The sequence below is a fragment of the Mucor velutinosus genome (genome assembly GCF_035048745.1).
Source record: "Mucor velutinosus strain NIH1002 chromosome Unknown tig00001564, whole genome shotgun sequence".
Taxonomy (NCBI): Eukaryota; Fungi; Mucoromycota; class Mucoromycetes; order Mucorales; family Mucoraceae; genus Mucor; species Mucor velutinosus.
The window spans coordinates 3196958-3210261 of NW_027041906.1; the positions used below are offsets into that span (position 1 = coordinate 3196958).

The window sequence follows — 13304 nt, forward strand, 5'->3', positions numbered from 1 at the left end:
AAACTTTGACAATGCGAAATAAAGAAAAGATTGGTGTTTCTTTTCTTTTTTTTTCGATGGTTTTTATATGAAAGAGAAGAGAAAAAAAGAGAGGAAAAAAGGCTCTCTTGTCTATATTAATAATCGTCAAGAACAAGGAATTCTGAATTTATGTAGTATATGTGATACAGAAGTTTAGATATACACATTTGATACATTGCCTTGATTCGTTAGATTCGTGGAAAAATACTCCATCGTCGCGCAATCTGAAAACTTTTAGCGTCGTATGAGTGGTTGTCAGTCATGACAGAAGTATAGATCATCTTGTTTACGTCTGTAGGCTGCTAAATTCCGAATCAACAGATTGTCATTAAACAAAAAGCAAGCGGCTATTTGGATGGCAAATCCAATGCATGAAGAAAGAATCTCATATCTCAATTTGATTTGTGGTTGTGCAGGTTGCAAGGGAGAGACAGAGAGAAAGATAAAGCAAAGAAGGGTAACAGTACAAGGCAAATATACCAAATCACAAAATGTTTATCCCCGAACCCAAGGAGATACAAACGTAGTACAGACCAGATACGATTCAATTGTGAAATTGATTACCCGTTTTCAGTAACTCATGACAATGGGAACACACAAAGCAAGTTAGAGATCTGATCCGGGCCGCCTTACCCGCCTTTAGCTGGCCTCAACGAGCAAATGATGTGCAAAAATCTTGTTAAATGCTGAGTCATCATTGCTGATTCAAGGCATTGCCCTTCTTCTTCATAGCTTGATATTGGCAAGTGAAAAAGATTATTGCTTGTCCATCTTGCAATTTGATTTGTAGTACCATTGTTTGTTGTGAAATACAGAAAATATCTGCTATATTCCTGGCATTTTTGTTCGAGGAGACGACGGTAAATGAGAATGATAGACGCAGTGAACATATTCGCATTGTTTCGCCGGTTTGAATGTACGGCATCATTGTCAAAAGAATTGGCCCTTAGTTTCGGGCGAGTCTCCCTTTAAGAATCAGATGTGCAATTTGAAAAGGGTGCCCATGTACATTTAGCATTAGGACTCGCCTTGAAGTGAGCAGCTGAAAGCAATTGTATCTATCAGCTATGAAAAATACTCAGCAGGAGTAATAAAGAATATTCTGGCTGAATTTCAGTATCTTTTTTTTTAACTCGCAATGCACTTCATAAGCTTTCAACGGCATCAATTGCCCTCCAGAGGAGCATAGCATTAACTTTCTCCAGCCAAAATCAATTCAATCTCCATTCACTATTTCTCGCGCTCAAAATGAAAGTTTTTGGCTATTTTCGACTTGGTCGACCTATTTTGCATTTCTGTGGCCTACCACCTCGATTCTAGATATTAAAGAGGCTCTTCTGCAACTTGATTTCTCCAATGTTTGGTATTGCCAAATTGCTGGAATCAAGCCTTTCCGAATCCTCATCATCACCCTTGGTCAACTGTGGCTTGCCCACATGAGGTTCATCTATGACAATGTTCCTATGGACCATACAGCGATATTGGCCAGTATTCGAACCAGTGTTCGTCAGACCATTGCGGAAGATCAGTGCCATTCCCTCCTGTAATCCAAAGCCAATTATTAGATAGTTTTTTTTTATATAGTTTAGTTTAGTATATTATTCTTCATATTTTAGCTTATAGTTATCCAATTCTTTATCTAAATTGCACTCGCCTCTTCACTCTGACCTATTACTCACAGTGTACGCGAATCAATCAATAAACAAAATTTAAAAAAAAAGACCTATTTTGCAAGAGTCGACTATACAAATCGTGCTAATTTTCTTATACATCCTTAAGCTTTCTTGGAGTACTTTTCAAGGCGCATCCAATGGTAATAAATAAAAGAGCTGCTTTGAACAAACTTACTGAGCAATTATTGAAGATATAAAATGAGGTTTTCGGCGAAAATGTTGAGATTTTACATGTGGAGGTCCCACCAAAGTGGTTTCAGGGGTTGCTTTGGATCGAGAGAAACATTTCAACTTAATATATGTTATAGTAGAAGTCGTTGTTTTGGTGGCCAAAAACGCGATCGTTTGATTTTCAACGAAATCCATGTGGTATCTCATGCTTTTTTGACGATCCCAAAAAAGTTGAGCAAAGGCATCAGGAAGCAAGTGCTAGTTGAGAGCAATGGTTTGGCGCTATTCTGGCAGTCTAAAACGACTTCCACCACGAGAAATCACGGTTCAAATACACCCCATTTACGTTGTGTTTTACGTTTTTGAATAATAGGACGTAATTGTAAAGAGGTTGTGTGCCTGTAGATATATTGCCTTCATTAACACAGACGTGAAGCGTCTTAAAAGAGTCAGATCCATAGCTATAGGTTATTAATGCAATATTTTAAGTGAACTATGCACGTTAAACTTAAGATTTCAGTATATATTGGTAGAAAGGATATATGAGGGAGCCTTCTAAGCTGCTAAACCTTTGCAAAAGGATTTTTGTTAATTCTAACTTTCAAAAAAACTAGTAGCAGAGTTCCCAATAGCCAAGCAACACCAGAGAACAGTTTGTAAGAGAGAAAAGGCTGAGAACTGACGCCGGCTTCAATCGCACTGGAGATGTTGGTTCCAAATACAGGGAACATGTTCAAAAACATCAGCAGGGACAAACCAGAAGCCAGCTTTTCCATGCCCAACAAGCTTGCAGAAATAGGTGACATCAAAGTAACATACGAACCACATCCAAATCCAAACACAACAGCGAAACCCATCAACGAACCATAGTCAAATGCAAATGTCCAAATAAAGAAGCAACTGATAGTTGTTAATAGAGTAAATGTGATGTTGGAGTTGATGCGTCCAGCGCGATCAGCTAAAACACTGTATCCATTGACATTAAAGGCCAGTTTTCAATTACATTAGTTTGAGATCGTACCCTGAAGCCAAACGACCCACAAAATTCATAGCAGAACAAACAGCAATTAGCGACGATCCCTGAGAATCAGACAATCCCAAGTAAGTGGCATACGCTGCAGCAGCCAATAAGATTGATAAGTATGTGCCTGCAAGAGATTAGATTCCACTTACCAGGCAAGAAAAAAAATGGCACAAAATATCCCAGCAATGAAATATCTGATGCAATGATGAACAGGAGGAAATTGACATTGTTGAGCACACTAACATCAATGATTTTAAAAAAGCTTTTCTTTTCCTTTTTGCGAACAATTCTTTCCTTGACGCAAATACAAGCAATAACATCGCAAAACAAACAGATGAAGCCCAAGATGCGATACGTCCATCCAGGCCTCAAATTGCTATTCAATGGTGTTACGATGAAAGGAACCAGGAGACCACCAATGCCAGAGCCGCTTGCAACAATGCCTAATGCAACACCTCTGTTCTTTGTAAACCACTGCGGTGTCACTGACATTACCGTCCCGTACATGCAAGAAGCACCAACGCCAAACAGTATACCTTGCGTTAAATACAAGTGCCAAATCTACACATGCAAGTCATACACAATTAGATTACATAGTTCAATATGGTAGGTACGAATGCTTACTTGACTAGCAAATCCAGCCATTTCCAAGGCAAGCGTAATGAACAGCGTGCCCACAATCATCACAGGACGAAGGCCAAATCGAGCAACAAAGTATTGCACAATAGGACTGGAGCCGTTGATAAAGACCAAGGCCAAGGTGCCTACAAAACTGAGGTCCACTAAAGCCTTGGGGTTATCCGCAAATAGATTTTGATGGTAATAGTCTTGCATAACACCTGTTTGAATCAAGGCTCAATTATTTCTGCAAAATATACTGCGGTTTGTGGGAAACTTACCCCTGAATACAGAAAATGAGGCGAGAATAGACAAAATTTCCGATTAGTAGGCATGTATTGATGAGATTCTGTTTACATTTACCAGCTGGAAACTACACCAAAGCTTGTGATCTGTACTGCAAATGCTCCGAGGACGACAAACCATCCATAGCCACCATCGGGTCCTTCTTCTTCTTCCGTAGCTGAAGGCAACTGAACCGAGGCTTTCTCTGCATCTTTTTCAAATGGAGCCAAGGCGTCTATGATGATTTGTTGCTAATCAATTCAAAATGATCGGCATGGGATCGACGGTGGAGTTTACCTATCTTTGCTGTCAGTTCAGAGCTGTCAACACTGTTCGTTGCTACTCGAATATCCTCAACGTCTTCCGTTTCTACAACGTGAGATTCTAACTTTTCTGGATTTGACAGGTGTCCAGCAGTATCATTTGATACTATTGTTTGATCCGTGCCTGGATTTTCTTGAGCAAATTGCATATTTCTATTAATTTTTCTGATCTCTAGTATGAATCTGTTAAACTATCGAAAAGAAAAAGATGAATTCATATATGAAAAATGAAAATGGGTGAGAAATGATTTTGGCTATTTGTAGTAGACAGCGTGATACAGAAATCTGATTTACTGCTTTGATTCGTCGCATTGGTGGTAAAAAATCCCCATCATCTCCTTGTGAGTGGTTGTCAGTCATAAAATCATAGATCATCTTGCTTAAAAGTTATTTTTTTATACTTTCGAGCCACTGTGGGCCATTAGAAGAGAGTGATTCTATATGTTTGTTGATACGATACATAAGCCATCTTGATCTGGCATTGTGCGACAGCCAAGAAATAGTGAGCCAAGAAGCATGCCAACAGACCGAATTGCGGAGGGCTAGTAGACCGATACTGTACCACATTCCCTGTAGAATTGTTTATCCATTTCCGTCAATGCCAATGTAAACACAAGCATTGAGATACCCAAGCTATTCCCAGGTTGTCTACTCAGCTCGATTTGCGACAGACAAGATGCCATCAGCTTCAAGCAATTGCTAGATTGCCAGAGCTTGACTTGGTCCCCATACATGTTGCTAGCGCTAACCCTTTGTCGCCCTTCTTGATGTTAAGAGCCGTCCAAGAGAGATGAACCCTCTCATGTATAGGCTTCCGATTGACCTTGATGTATATAGATGACCAAAGTAATAGCTTCTCATTCTCTTGAGGCAGATTAATTTTTTTTTTGCTTTGCTTTGCTACCTCAACTGTTTATTGTTACTGTAAATACAGAAGCTTATATTATTTAAATGTCTAAATCATCATCAGGATCCTCATCATCAAAATCGTCTGCTGCATCAGGGTCATAGTAGATCAGACCACTGTTCTTCTTTTCCTCCTCCACGGACACTTCCAACTGCTGTGCCTTCATGAATGGTAGCACTAGGTTCTCCTTGGTCTTACGTTGCTCGTCAGTCAGAGACAGATTAAACGACAGGTTGGCTGTAGGATCTGATTTCTTGTCAACTTCCATGGCCTCTGGCTCTGGCTCCTCCTCCTTCTCCAATGTCAGTTGATTAGCAGCGACAACTTGCAGTAATCCAGTGTCTGGTTGCATGATGAACCCATTGGATTCATACTGCACTTTCCCGCTCTTCTTTCTCCATTCGATATGTGCGATACCTCCCTTCGTCAAGCAATTGGATGTGATGGTCAAATAAGAAAATGTGTCTTGAGGCACAAATCCAGTCAATGCAGCTTGTGTCTCGAATGCTGTACGCTCCTTCAATGCCTCTAATTTAATGATGACTGATGCAAGTCTATTGAGTGAATCCTGTAAAGCTAATCCAGTCTTGGACACTAGCTTGACATCAGAATGATAGCCAACAGCTAAACGAATGGCATCTGTGGATGTGCATTAATAACACACACTGGCAATAAGTACCATGTACTCACCAGTCGTCAATGATTCCAATGCCTTGACAAGTTGGTAGGCTCTATGCTGAGAGATCATTGCCAATGGAGTGATTGAGTCAACGAGGATTGTGCAGTTGGGTGATTCCAGCACTTTCTTCATTATAGGTGACAAAATACGCTTTTCCATGTCCTTGATGTTCTTTACTTGAATGGTATTATTATCAGCGTGCTTCTCTACATCGTCATCCCAACCATGGGGATCGGAATAGCAATCAATGATGCATATGTTGTTTCGTTTATCCACGGGAAAGCGTTCACGCCATGCTCTGGGTGATGTTTCTGTCAAAAGAACTACTAGCGATTTGTCATCGGTGAGTGCGCGTTTACCAATGTCTGCTAAAATGGGTAGAGCAGACAAGCGAATTGTGTCATTGATAAAGATGAATGAAGAAGACTTCTTGTTGTTCAATAACTGATCCAATGCTAATGTAGACATGTTGAATATTGAAGAAACACAACATTTCATGGCTGGAGTACGATTTTTTTTCATTTCAATTGCACTGGGCACGGTCACAGAGCATTTGAGCTATTCAAACGAACTCAATGAACAGGAAAGATACATTCCATCCATGTGAAATATCTATTAATGCTGCTTGTAAAGACAGCTTGCACATATGCAAACATATGCAAACATATCGGTATACTGCTCCAACAACGCTACAGCAGAGCTTTCTCTTTTATTAAATTCTATCCAAAGACTAGAAATACTCAGTCAGTGTTATTTTGACCATCTTCATGGACCAACGAATCTTGGCCAATGTTGGTAAGTCACCAGTAAACTTGTTATCACGCAACAGCTTCTCAATGGTATTCTCCCAGTCCACCATCACCTCGTCTTTTTCACCAATGAGCAACTCTAATTGATCGCTAGGAAATGCAGTGTTGGTCTCTGTATTGTCTCTCTTGTGGCTGACAGTTGCTGTTGACAAGACACACATACAGTATTTAGACACCACGGCAATATGACGGTAAATGCTTTCCAGGTTGTCTGGCTGCAGGGGCAGTGTTTTGAATGCGTAAAGGAACAGCTTTTGTAATGTGAGAGGTCTGTGCTTTTGTTTACGATAGTGCCTGTGTTCCTCAGGCACCATTGAGACGTCTGCATCTGCAAGTGCTAAATCGCAAAGAGCTAAGATAAAGGATGGGTATTTGATGATTTGCATAAATTGCTGGGAGGCGTCCGTTGTCATCTCTTGAAAGTGGATGTATGTCTGAGAGACCAGATCCTCCACGCTGGATACCTTGTCAAAGCTGGATACGGTGATGATCTAAGATTCATGTCAGCCATGCTTGTTTGCCTGTCAAACGATGTTTCCCTTGCCATGTTTAAAATGTCGCCTGTCAAATGAAACAGATCTTCGTTTTGGTTTGGAAAATCACGTAATAACAGCTTGAGGTAGTGGTCAAATTTACTAAGCTTGTTGAGGGCATCTCGCTTTAAAGTGCGCATGAAAATGGACTTCATGACCTCGGATTCACAATGCACTCTTGACTTGAGATCGATTTGCAGCACATTGACAAAGAAATCCAAGACCAAACCACTGCATCTCGTCTCTAGATCTGTGGTAGTGGCTGATAGCACTCTGTCTGTGAAATTCCAGAAATCTCTGTATTCGCTTAGTCGCTTGGTATTCAATAGCTCGTAAATATCATCGTGCAGGCTGTTTTTGTCTTTGCTGGATATGAGTTCGAATGATCTGAATTCGTTAAACACTGGCAAGTAGATGTCGGGTCCATACAGGCTCAGTATATCCAAGAGAAGCGCATGTGCTCGCTTGCATTCCAACCAATGCTTGACCAATTTGTCTTTGTTTCGTAGCTCGTTCTTGGGCTGCAAGATGAAGTTGATCAATGTAATCAAGATGTTGCTGCAAAAGACGAGGAGTGAGTATATACATTGTCAAGGTGTTCTAGTTTGGCTTACAACGGTGGTTTCTTGTGCGATGCGACTTGGTTCTCTATCAGCTGCATGCCCTCCTTATCTAGTACAAGATGTCAATACCTCTGTTTTATAGTTTGGTGGGCATCAGAGCACGTACAATGACCCACTTCAAAGTAATCAATGATCATGTGCTGTGATTTTCTAGAGAGTTGGTCATACTTTTGAATTCTGTTGTCTAGACGTGTCTCGATTGTAACGTCGTTCTTGTATTGATAGATTTCCACGAGTAAAGGCTGCGAAGCTAAAATCTGCTTTGCTGGAATCTCTTCCTTTTCAATGGGGCTATTGGGATCCTCAATTGTGTATAACACTTCGCTCAACTATAGGAAAACGAATCAGAGAGGTCAATCAAGTCGAAAGTGTATATGTCTATTACAGTTTCGCGGTAACTGACGATGGCCATCTTTCTGATGAAAGGTAAAAAGAAAAGTTTTTAAAAATACATTTTGTGTCACGCTTTTTATTCTAATTGCTGCTTTTTGGAAGCAAATTAGCAACTTCATCTGCATCAAAGTCTAATCGCAAAGCTAGAATTTTCTTGACTTCTGTCACTGTAAGTCTCCAGCTGACAGGACCAGCCTTTTGTCCCCAGAAATCATAGATCTCAGAAGGCTAGAATGGATCAAGAATGAGTACGCATGTCCTGATTTCTGATCCGCAAAAACTCACCTCTTCAAAATTCAGTAAAATGGACATTTGATTCAATCTTGTAAACCTGTCTCGCGATAGCCATTCAGTAAGCGTAGACAGGTAGTGGATAACTGAACGCAAGTCCTTGTCAAATCTCAGTGCGCCATACTGATTGAATCTGGTTTGGAACACAATTCTCTCCCATTGTGCCGTCAATGCTTCCAGTAATAGTCCCATCAAGGCACTAAAGTTGCTGTCTGTCAATGTGCGTCTGTAAATGCTGATCAGGCTCTCAAAGCCTCGCCTGAATCGCTTGACAAATCGCTCCTCTATGTCTGCCTCGTTGTATTCTTCTTCCTCGAGTACATATTTCACCTCTTTGTAGGCTTCTTGAAACAAAGGTCTGATTCTAGGCTTTAATATTTGATTCATGAGTTGCTCAATACCATTCTATATACACGTTAGCAACAAGCCAATGGGGGCATTCACCAAGAATCTGCCATTCTTACTTGAAGTAACTGCTTGAATTTATCTGCGAATTCCTCGAAATTCTGAATGTACCCCAATGTTCTCTTGACATCGTTCTCTTCATCCAACCAAATGCCACTGGCGATGTTTGGCTCCACCTCTTTTGCTAACCGATGGGTATAATCAGCACTGACATCCAGATTGTTCAAAATCACCATGTAGCTGATTTTGGCCATTTCGATTGCTCTTTCTGCATTGCGTCCTGTTGTATCGTAAGTTGTGAACACAGTCGACATCTTTTGCTGGAACAAGTTCAAGTATCCAATCTCCAAAATCTTGGTTGTGGTTCGCACAGTGGATGACACAACTTCAGGCTCATATGTGGATATACAACGCTTCATCACTGTCTTGAGAATAAAGAACACGTCGTCCACACTAGTGGATGTCTGCGAAGTCGCGGGATCATAGTCATCTAGTTTCATGGCCTTGTCGATGCTCTTCTTCAGCAGGTACTCGTCAATCACCAGGTACGAACTCATCAACTCTCTTACTCGTTTGGTCAATCCAGAAGAGAGCAGCAGACCGTTGGCACCATAGAACTTGCTGTCTTTGCCCTTCATGACCAGTTCCTTTTCATTGTCATCCGACTCCAGGACATCCATTTCATCGCTAGCTCTTTCGTTCATGAAACTGTTGAATAGTACACTTCGTTGACTGATCAATGACAGTTCATACAGATTGGCATCCAATTGGCGAGGCTCAACCAGTGGATTGGTGGATTCTGTCTCTGCTTGTGGTGATTGAGGAGAAGGTGCCCCTGGTCGGCTCACTGGGTAGGTGGCACTGTTGCGCATCATGGCAATGAGCAAAACTTGAATCTCGACCAACTATTCATCATGTGAGCCGCGTCTCCCTTGTCTGTGGCCATGCCAACTTACTTTTGACTCTAGTTTGCGAGCCTTCAGAAACCTATCCAGGATAATGACACTTTGCACATCGCTCTCCTCCTGTAATCGCTGTATCACTCGCAGCATCTTGCCCTTTCCATAGTGCTGCTCGACCAGAGGTTGGTGCTGGTCAATGATCACAGCGATATTCTCGAATAATCGCGTCAATGCATCAGCAAAGTAGGTGGGTGCCGCAACTAGTAATCAAGCAAAAAATCAGCTTAGTCCATCCAAGCGCACGCATGCTCGTATCCTTACTGAGTCCTGTCTTGAGTTCCTCTGCACATCTTGCTTTGATGATATTACATACAAATCTCGAATATTTGTCCAATCCCTCCGTTTGGCAGTTGATGAGAGGAAACAGCTTGAAATACCGAGTGATATCAGCTTGATTTCTCTGTGCCACTGCATCGTCAAATTTGTTGGAAAAGATGGCAAATAGATTTGTCTTTGCGTCTGCCAATGTCTTTGCTGGGTGATCTGGATTCTCGGATGTCGACTGCCTTGACATTTAGCCTTGATTCAATACAAGCAGTGACATATCTTACCACTGTGAACTCTGCTAGTGACCCATTCAAGATGGCTGGATCAATTTTGGATGCTCTTTGTAACAGCACTGCAGCTTCGTCGTATTCCTTTTGTTGAATTGCTTCTTGTAAACTCGCTACACAAAACTTCAATTCTTGCACGTCTTCCACATATTGAATGGCTTGTCTAGCTTTCGATTGTTCCTGATCTAGTTGTCTAACTTTGTCGCTGATAACTTCTGCAAGTCTGGATGTCTTGTCTACAGTGCCAATCACTCGCGCTGATTTGGCCTTGAGCGTTCCTAACTGTGGCCTGTGTTGTATTGGCAAGTATTAGTTGGAGCGCTGTTCGCATGCAAGATTCGCCATAACAAACCTCAGTGCATTAAGCGCATCCAGTGATTGTTCTAGCGATGTTTCTTTTGCAAGCATATCGTCGAGCGAAACGTCGATACGTGTTTCCTCCTCGTCTAGTAGTCGAAGGCATTCCCTTATATCATCAATGTTGGTCAAGCTCTCAAAATCTCTCGATAGTAGAGGAATGTGCTTTGTGTCTTTATCAGTCGCATTAGTTCTGTGGTTGATGGTAGTGGCATCAGCAGGTGTCGCTACTGCAGTGGAAGGCATATGTAGTGTGCTTTTATTTAGTAACGAAAAAGAGAAGAGTAACTTTGAATGAAACTTGGAAATATGGGCAACTATTTTACAGACGGCGCATGAAACAAGAGAATGAAATGTCTATTTGGTTTCTTCCTCTTCATCATCTTCTTGGAACACTGGATCAGGTTGGGTCTTTTTATACACTAAAAATAGTCGTTGGTATATGTTGCGACCATTGCATCGCTGATTTCCACTTACCATTGGATACCCAAAGTGGATCGTTCTCGGCCAAATCAGCGTATTTAAGAAGGGCTTCTCTGGGATCTTCATCTCTGGTTGTGTCTTTGGCAAATGTCTTGATAACAGCTTGTTGTTGATTCATGTTGACTCTTCCGCCCTTACCATGGCCGCTGACAGGCAGGTCTGTTTCGCATGATTAGTAAACGCTTAAGAAAAGATGGCCTTTTCCACCACTTACCTGGACGGTGAGATGCAACAGGATCTTTACGCAATTTGTCTCTTCTTCTCTTGGATGTTCTCTCTTCATCCTTGAACATTGGCAGTGCATGAGGAGTCAAAATAGGTCTATCAATTTCATAATCATCCACTGCTCTCTTCTTGGCAGCTTTGACGATGGGTAATTTGGCACCGCGAGATGAATGAGTGGGGCTGTAAAATACAGTGACAATGCCATCTGCGCTGCCTGTCATAATCTGATTGATACGGGGATGCCATAAGACCTTGACAACGCTGGATTGCGTGACATCTGCAAGAGCAAATCAGTACACGGCTTTGCATAGATCCATGAATACACTTACTTGTGGATTGCTCAACTTCAAGCGTTTCTCTGTTCAAGAATACCAATTGACCGTGGCCCTTACCCTTCGGACAAGCAGTGCCTGTTAGGATTAGCTTTTCATCAGGACTGAATATGACATTGGCTTCTGGATTGACAATATCCAAATTATATGCAGCTTTCACGGGTTTTTTGGCATTGCGAAGATCCCATACTATAGACATATTAGCCATTAAATATACTCGTTATCCACTTGAAGACTTACACTTGACAGAGTCGTCACCGCCTCTTGTCACCATGGTTCTGTTATCTCTTGAGAATAATATACAAGACGTCTCTGACCCCTTTTGATGTGCATCTGCAATAGCAATTGCAGGACGAATATGATTACCCTTTGTATCCCAAATTTGCACGGTACCGTCTTGATAAGCACCGGCTAGATACTTTGCATCACCTGTATAAGCAAGTGCTGTGCAAGGAGACCGACCACCTCTTTCACGAGACTTGTATACAACGGTGGTCTTTTGTTTTCTTGTGCGTTCTACATCCCATTCTCGAATCGTGCCATCTTGTGATGATGTGGCAAACGTTTGTTTGTCGCTAGGATGCCAGAATCCACTTGTCAAAGCACCTACATGGCCGTCTGTATGTCGCAAATCACGAATGTAGGGATCTCCCTTGGCGAATTCTGCTTTTTCGATACCATCTCGATCAAAAATCTTTGCACGAGCACTTCCAGAGATCACCAGGATGGTATCCCCGGATAAAGAATACTGCAAGTTGTGAATTTGATGCTCTCCACAAGGCTGGACCGTACGGAATGGCTTGAATGATCGATCCATGCCTGCAAAATCCCAAAATTTCATGTCGTAATCGTAGCTGCCAGATACAAGTCGAGTGCCAGATGGATCCAAGGTCAATGCGGATACAGTGCGATGATGGTCACTGAGCTTAATTTCGTGTGATGTGGGCAATACGTCTGATGAAGTATACTCTGGATCATTGTCTGAATCATCGTCTGAATCGTTGTCAGAATCGTCAGATTTATTTTTTGCATTGTTGGTGGTATCTTTTTCCTTCTTCCTGGCTTGCTTCGAAGCAGCAGCAACAGCATCTTCACGTTTGGTCTTTTCATATTCGAAAGAGACGTCCTTCTTTTGCTCTTGTTTTCCAAACGAACTTGGCATAAATGCACGTAAGGCATCCCAGTCTGCGTCTGCGGCGGCTGTACTGTTGCTGTTGCTATTTTTGCTCTTTTGACCAAGGGATTTTGGCAGCATTTTAGATAGATCGTCGTCCTGTTTATATGGATGTCAGTGAATGCTTCTCAAATGATCATTTTACCATCAACTTACGAAACCAGACATGTTGAATTGTGTACAATCTACTTGAAAAACGACATTGCAAAGCGAGCTAAAATCAATTGAAAAGTCTAGCTAATGTGACTCTTGGAAAGGCAAGGCATGAAAATAATTACACTCCACTCGAGCATCTACTGATCACACTCGACAAATGGGAAGGCACATCAATATGAATTAGTCATTTGGTTGCAAGATGGTTAGGTATTTTTATTACTAGACCCAGTAGTATTTTTTAATTGTTAGTGAATATGGTGGTGATCTAAGATTCTGATCATCTTTGCTTGATTAACAATGCATAAT

The 13304-nt window shown here is 41.5% G+C and overlaps 6 protein-coding genes across 6 annotated transcripts; all 6 read right to left on the reverse strand.

Annotated features, from left to right (window-relative positions):
- Positions 1 to 2428: 2428 nt before the first annotated feature.
- On the reverse strand, positions 2429 to 3723 carry ATC70_011336 (uncharacterized protein; the record flags this gene model as incomplete). Its single annotated transcript, XM_064830529.1, has 4 exons — positions 2429 to 2831; positions 2887 to 2980; positions 3039 to 3450; positions 3514 to 3723. 4 exons carry the CDS (start codon positions 3721 to 3723, stop codon positions 2429 to 2431), a joined length of 1119 nt encoding a protein of 372 aa, XP_064683031.1.
- A 143-nt stretch (positions 3724 to 3866) lies between these two features.
- Positions 3867 to 4264, reverse strand: ATC70_011337 (uncharacterized protein; the record flags this gene model as incomplete). The annotated part of the gene is made up of 2 exons (XM_064830530.1): positions 3867 to 4027; positions 4090 to 4264. 2 exons carry the CDS (start codon positions 4262 to 4264, stop codon positions 3867 to 3869), a joined length of 336 nt encoding a protein of 111 aa, XP_064683032.1.
- A 798-nt stretch (positions 4265 to 5062) lies between these two features.
- On the reverse strand, positions 5063 to 6169 carry ATC70_011338 (uncharacterized protein; the record flags this gene model as incomplete). The annotated part of the gene is made up of 2 exons (XM_064830531.1): positions 5063 to 5661; positions 5713 to 6169. 2 exons carry the CDS (start codon positions 6167 to 6169, stop codon positions 5063 to 5065), a joined length of 1056 nt encoding a protein of 351 aa, XP_064683033.1.
- A 262-nt stretch (positions 6170 to 6431) lies between these two features.
- ATC70_011339 (uncharacterized protein) lies at positions 6432 to 8078 on the reverse strand (the record flags this gene model as incomplete). The annotated part of the gene is made up of 5 exons (XM_064830532.1): positions 6432 to 7001; positions 7055 to 7601; positions 7658 to 7715; positions 7773 to 7995; positions 8052 to 8078. 5 exons carry the CDS (start codon positions 8076 to 8078, stop codon positions 6432 to 6434), a joined length of 1425 nt encoding a protein of 474 aa, XP_064683034.1.
- A 62-nt stretch (positions 8079 to 8140) lies between these two features.
- On the reverse strand, positions 8141 to 10874 carry ATC70_011340 (uncharacterized protein; the record flags this gene model as incomplete). The annotated part of the gene is made up of 7 exons (XM_064830533.1): positions 8141 to 8287; positions 8345 to 8755; positions 8815 to 9660; positions 9712 to 9917; positions 9979 to 10219; positions 10269 to 10560; positions 10624 to 10874. 7 exons carry the CDS (start codon positions 10872 to 10874, stop codon positions 8141 to 8143), a joined length of 2394 nt encoding a protein of 797 aa, XP_064683035.1.
- A 111-nt stretch (positions 10875 to 10985) lies between these two features.
- Positions 10986 to 13010, reverse strand: ATC70_011341 (uncharacterized protein; the record flags this gene model as incomplete). The annotated part of the gene is made up of 6 exons (XM_064830534.1): positions 10986 to 11050; positions 11106 to 11270; positions 11326 to 11613; positions 11666 to 11857; positions 11909 to 12941; positions 12999 to 13010. 6 exons carry the CDS (start codon positions 13008 to 13010, stop codon positions 10986 to 10988), a joined length of 1755 nt encoding a protein of 584 aa, XP_064683036.1.
- Between the last annotated feature and the right edge of the window lie 294 nt (positions 13011 to 13304).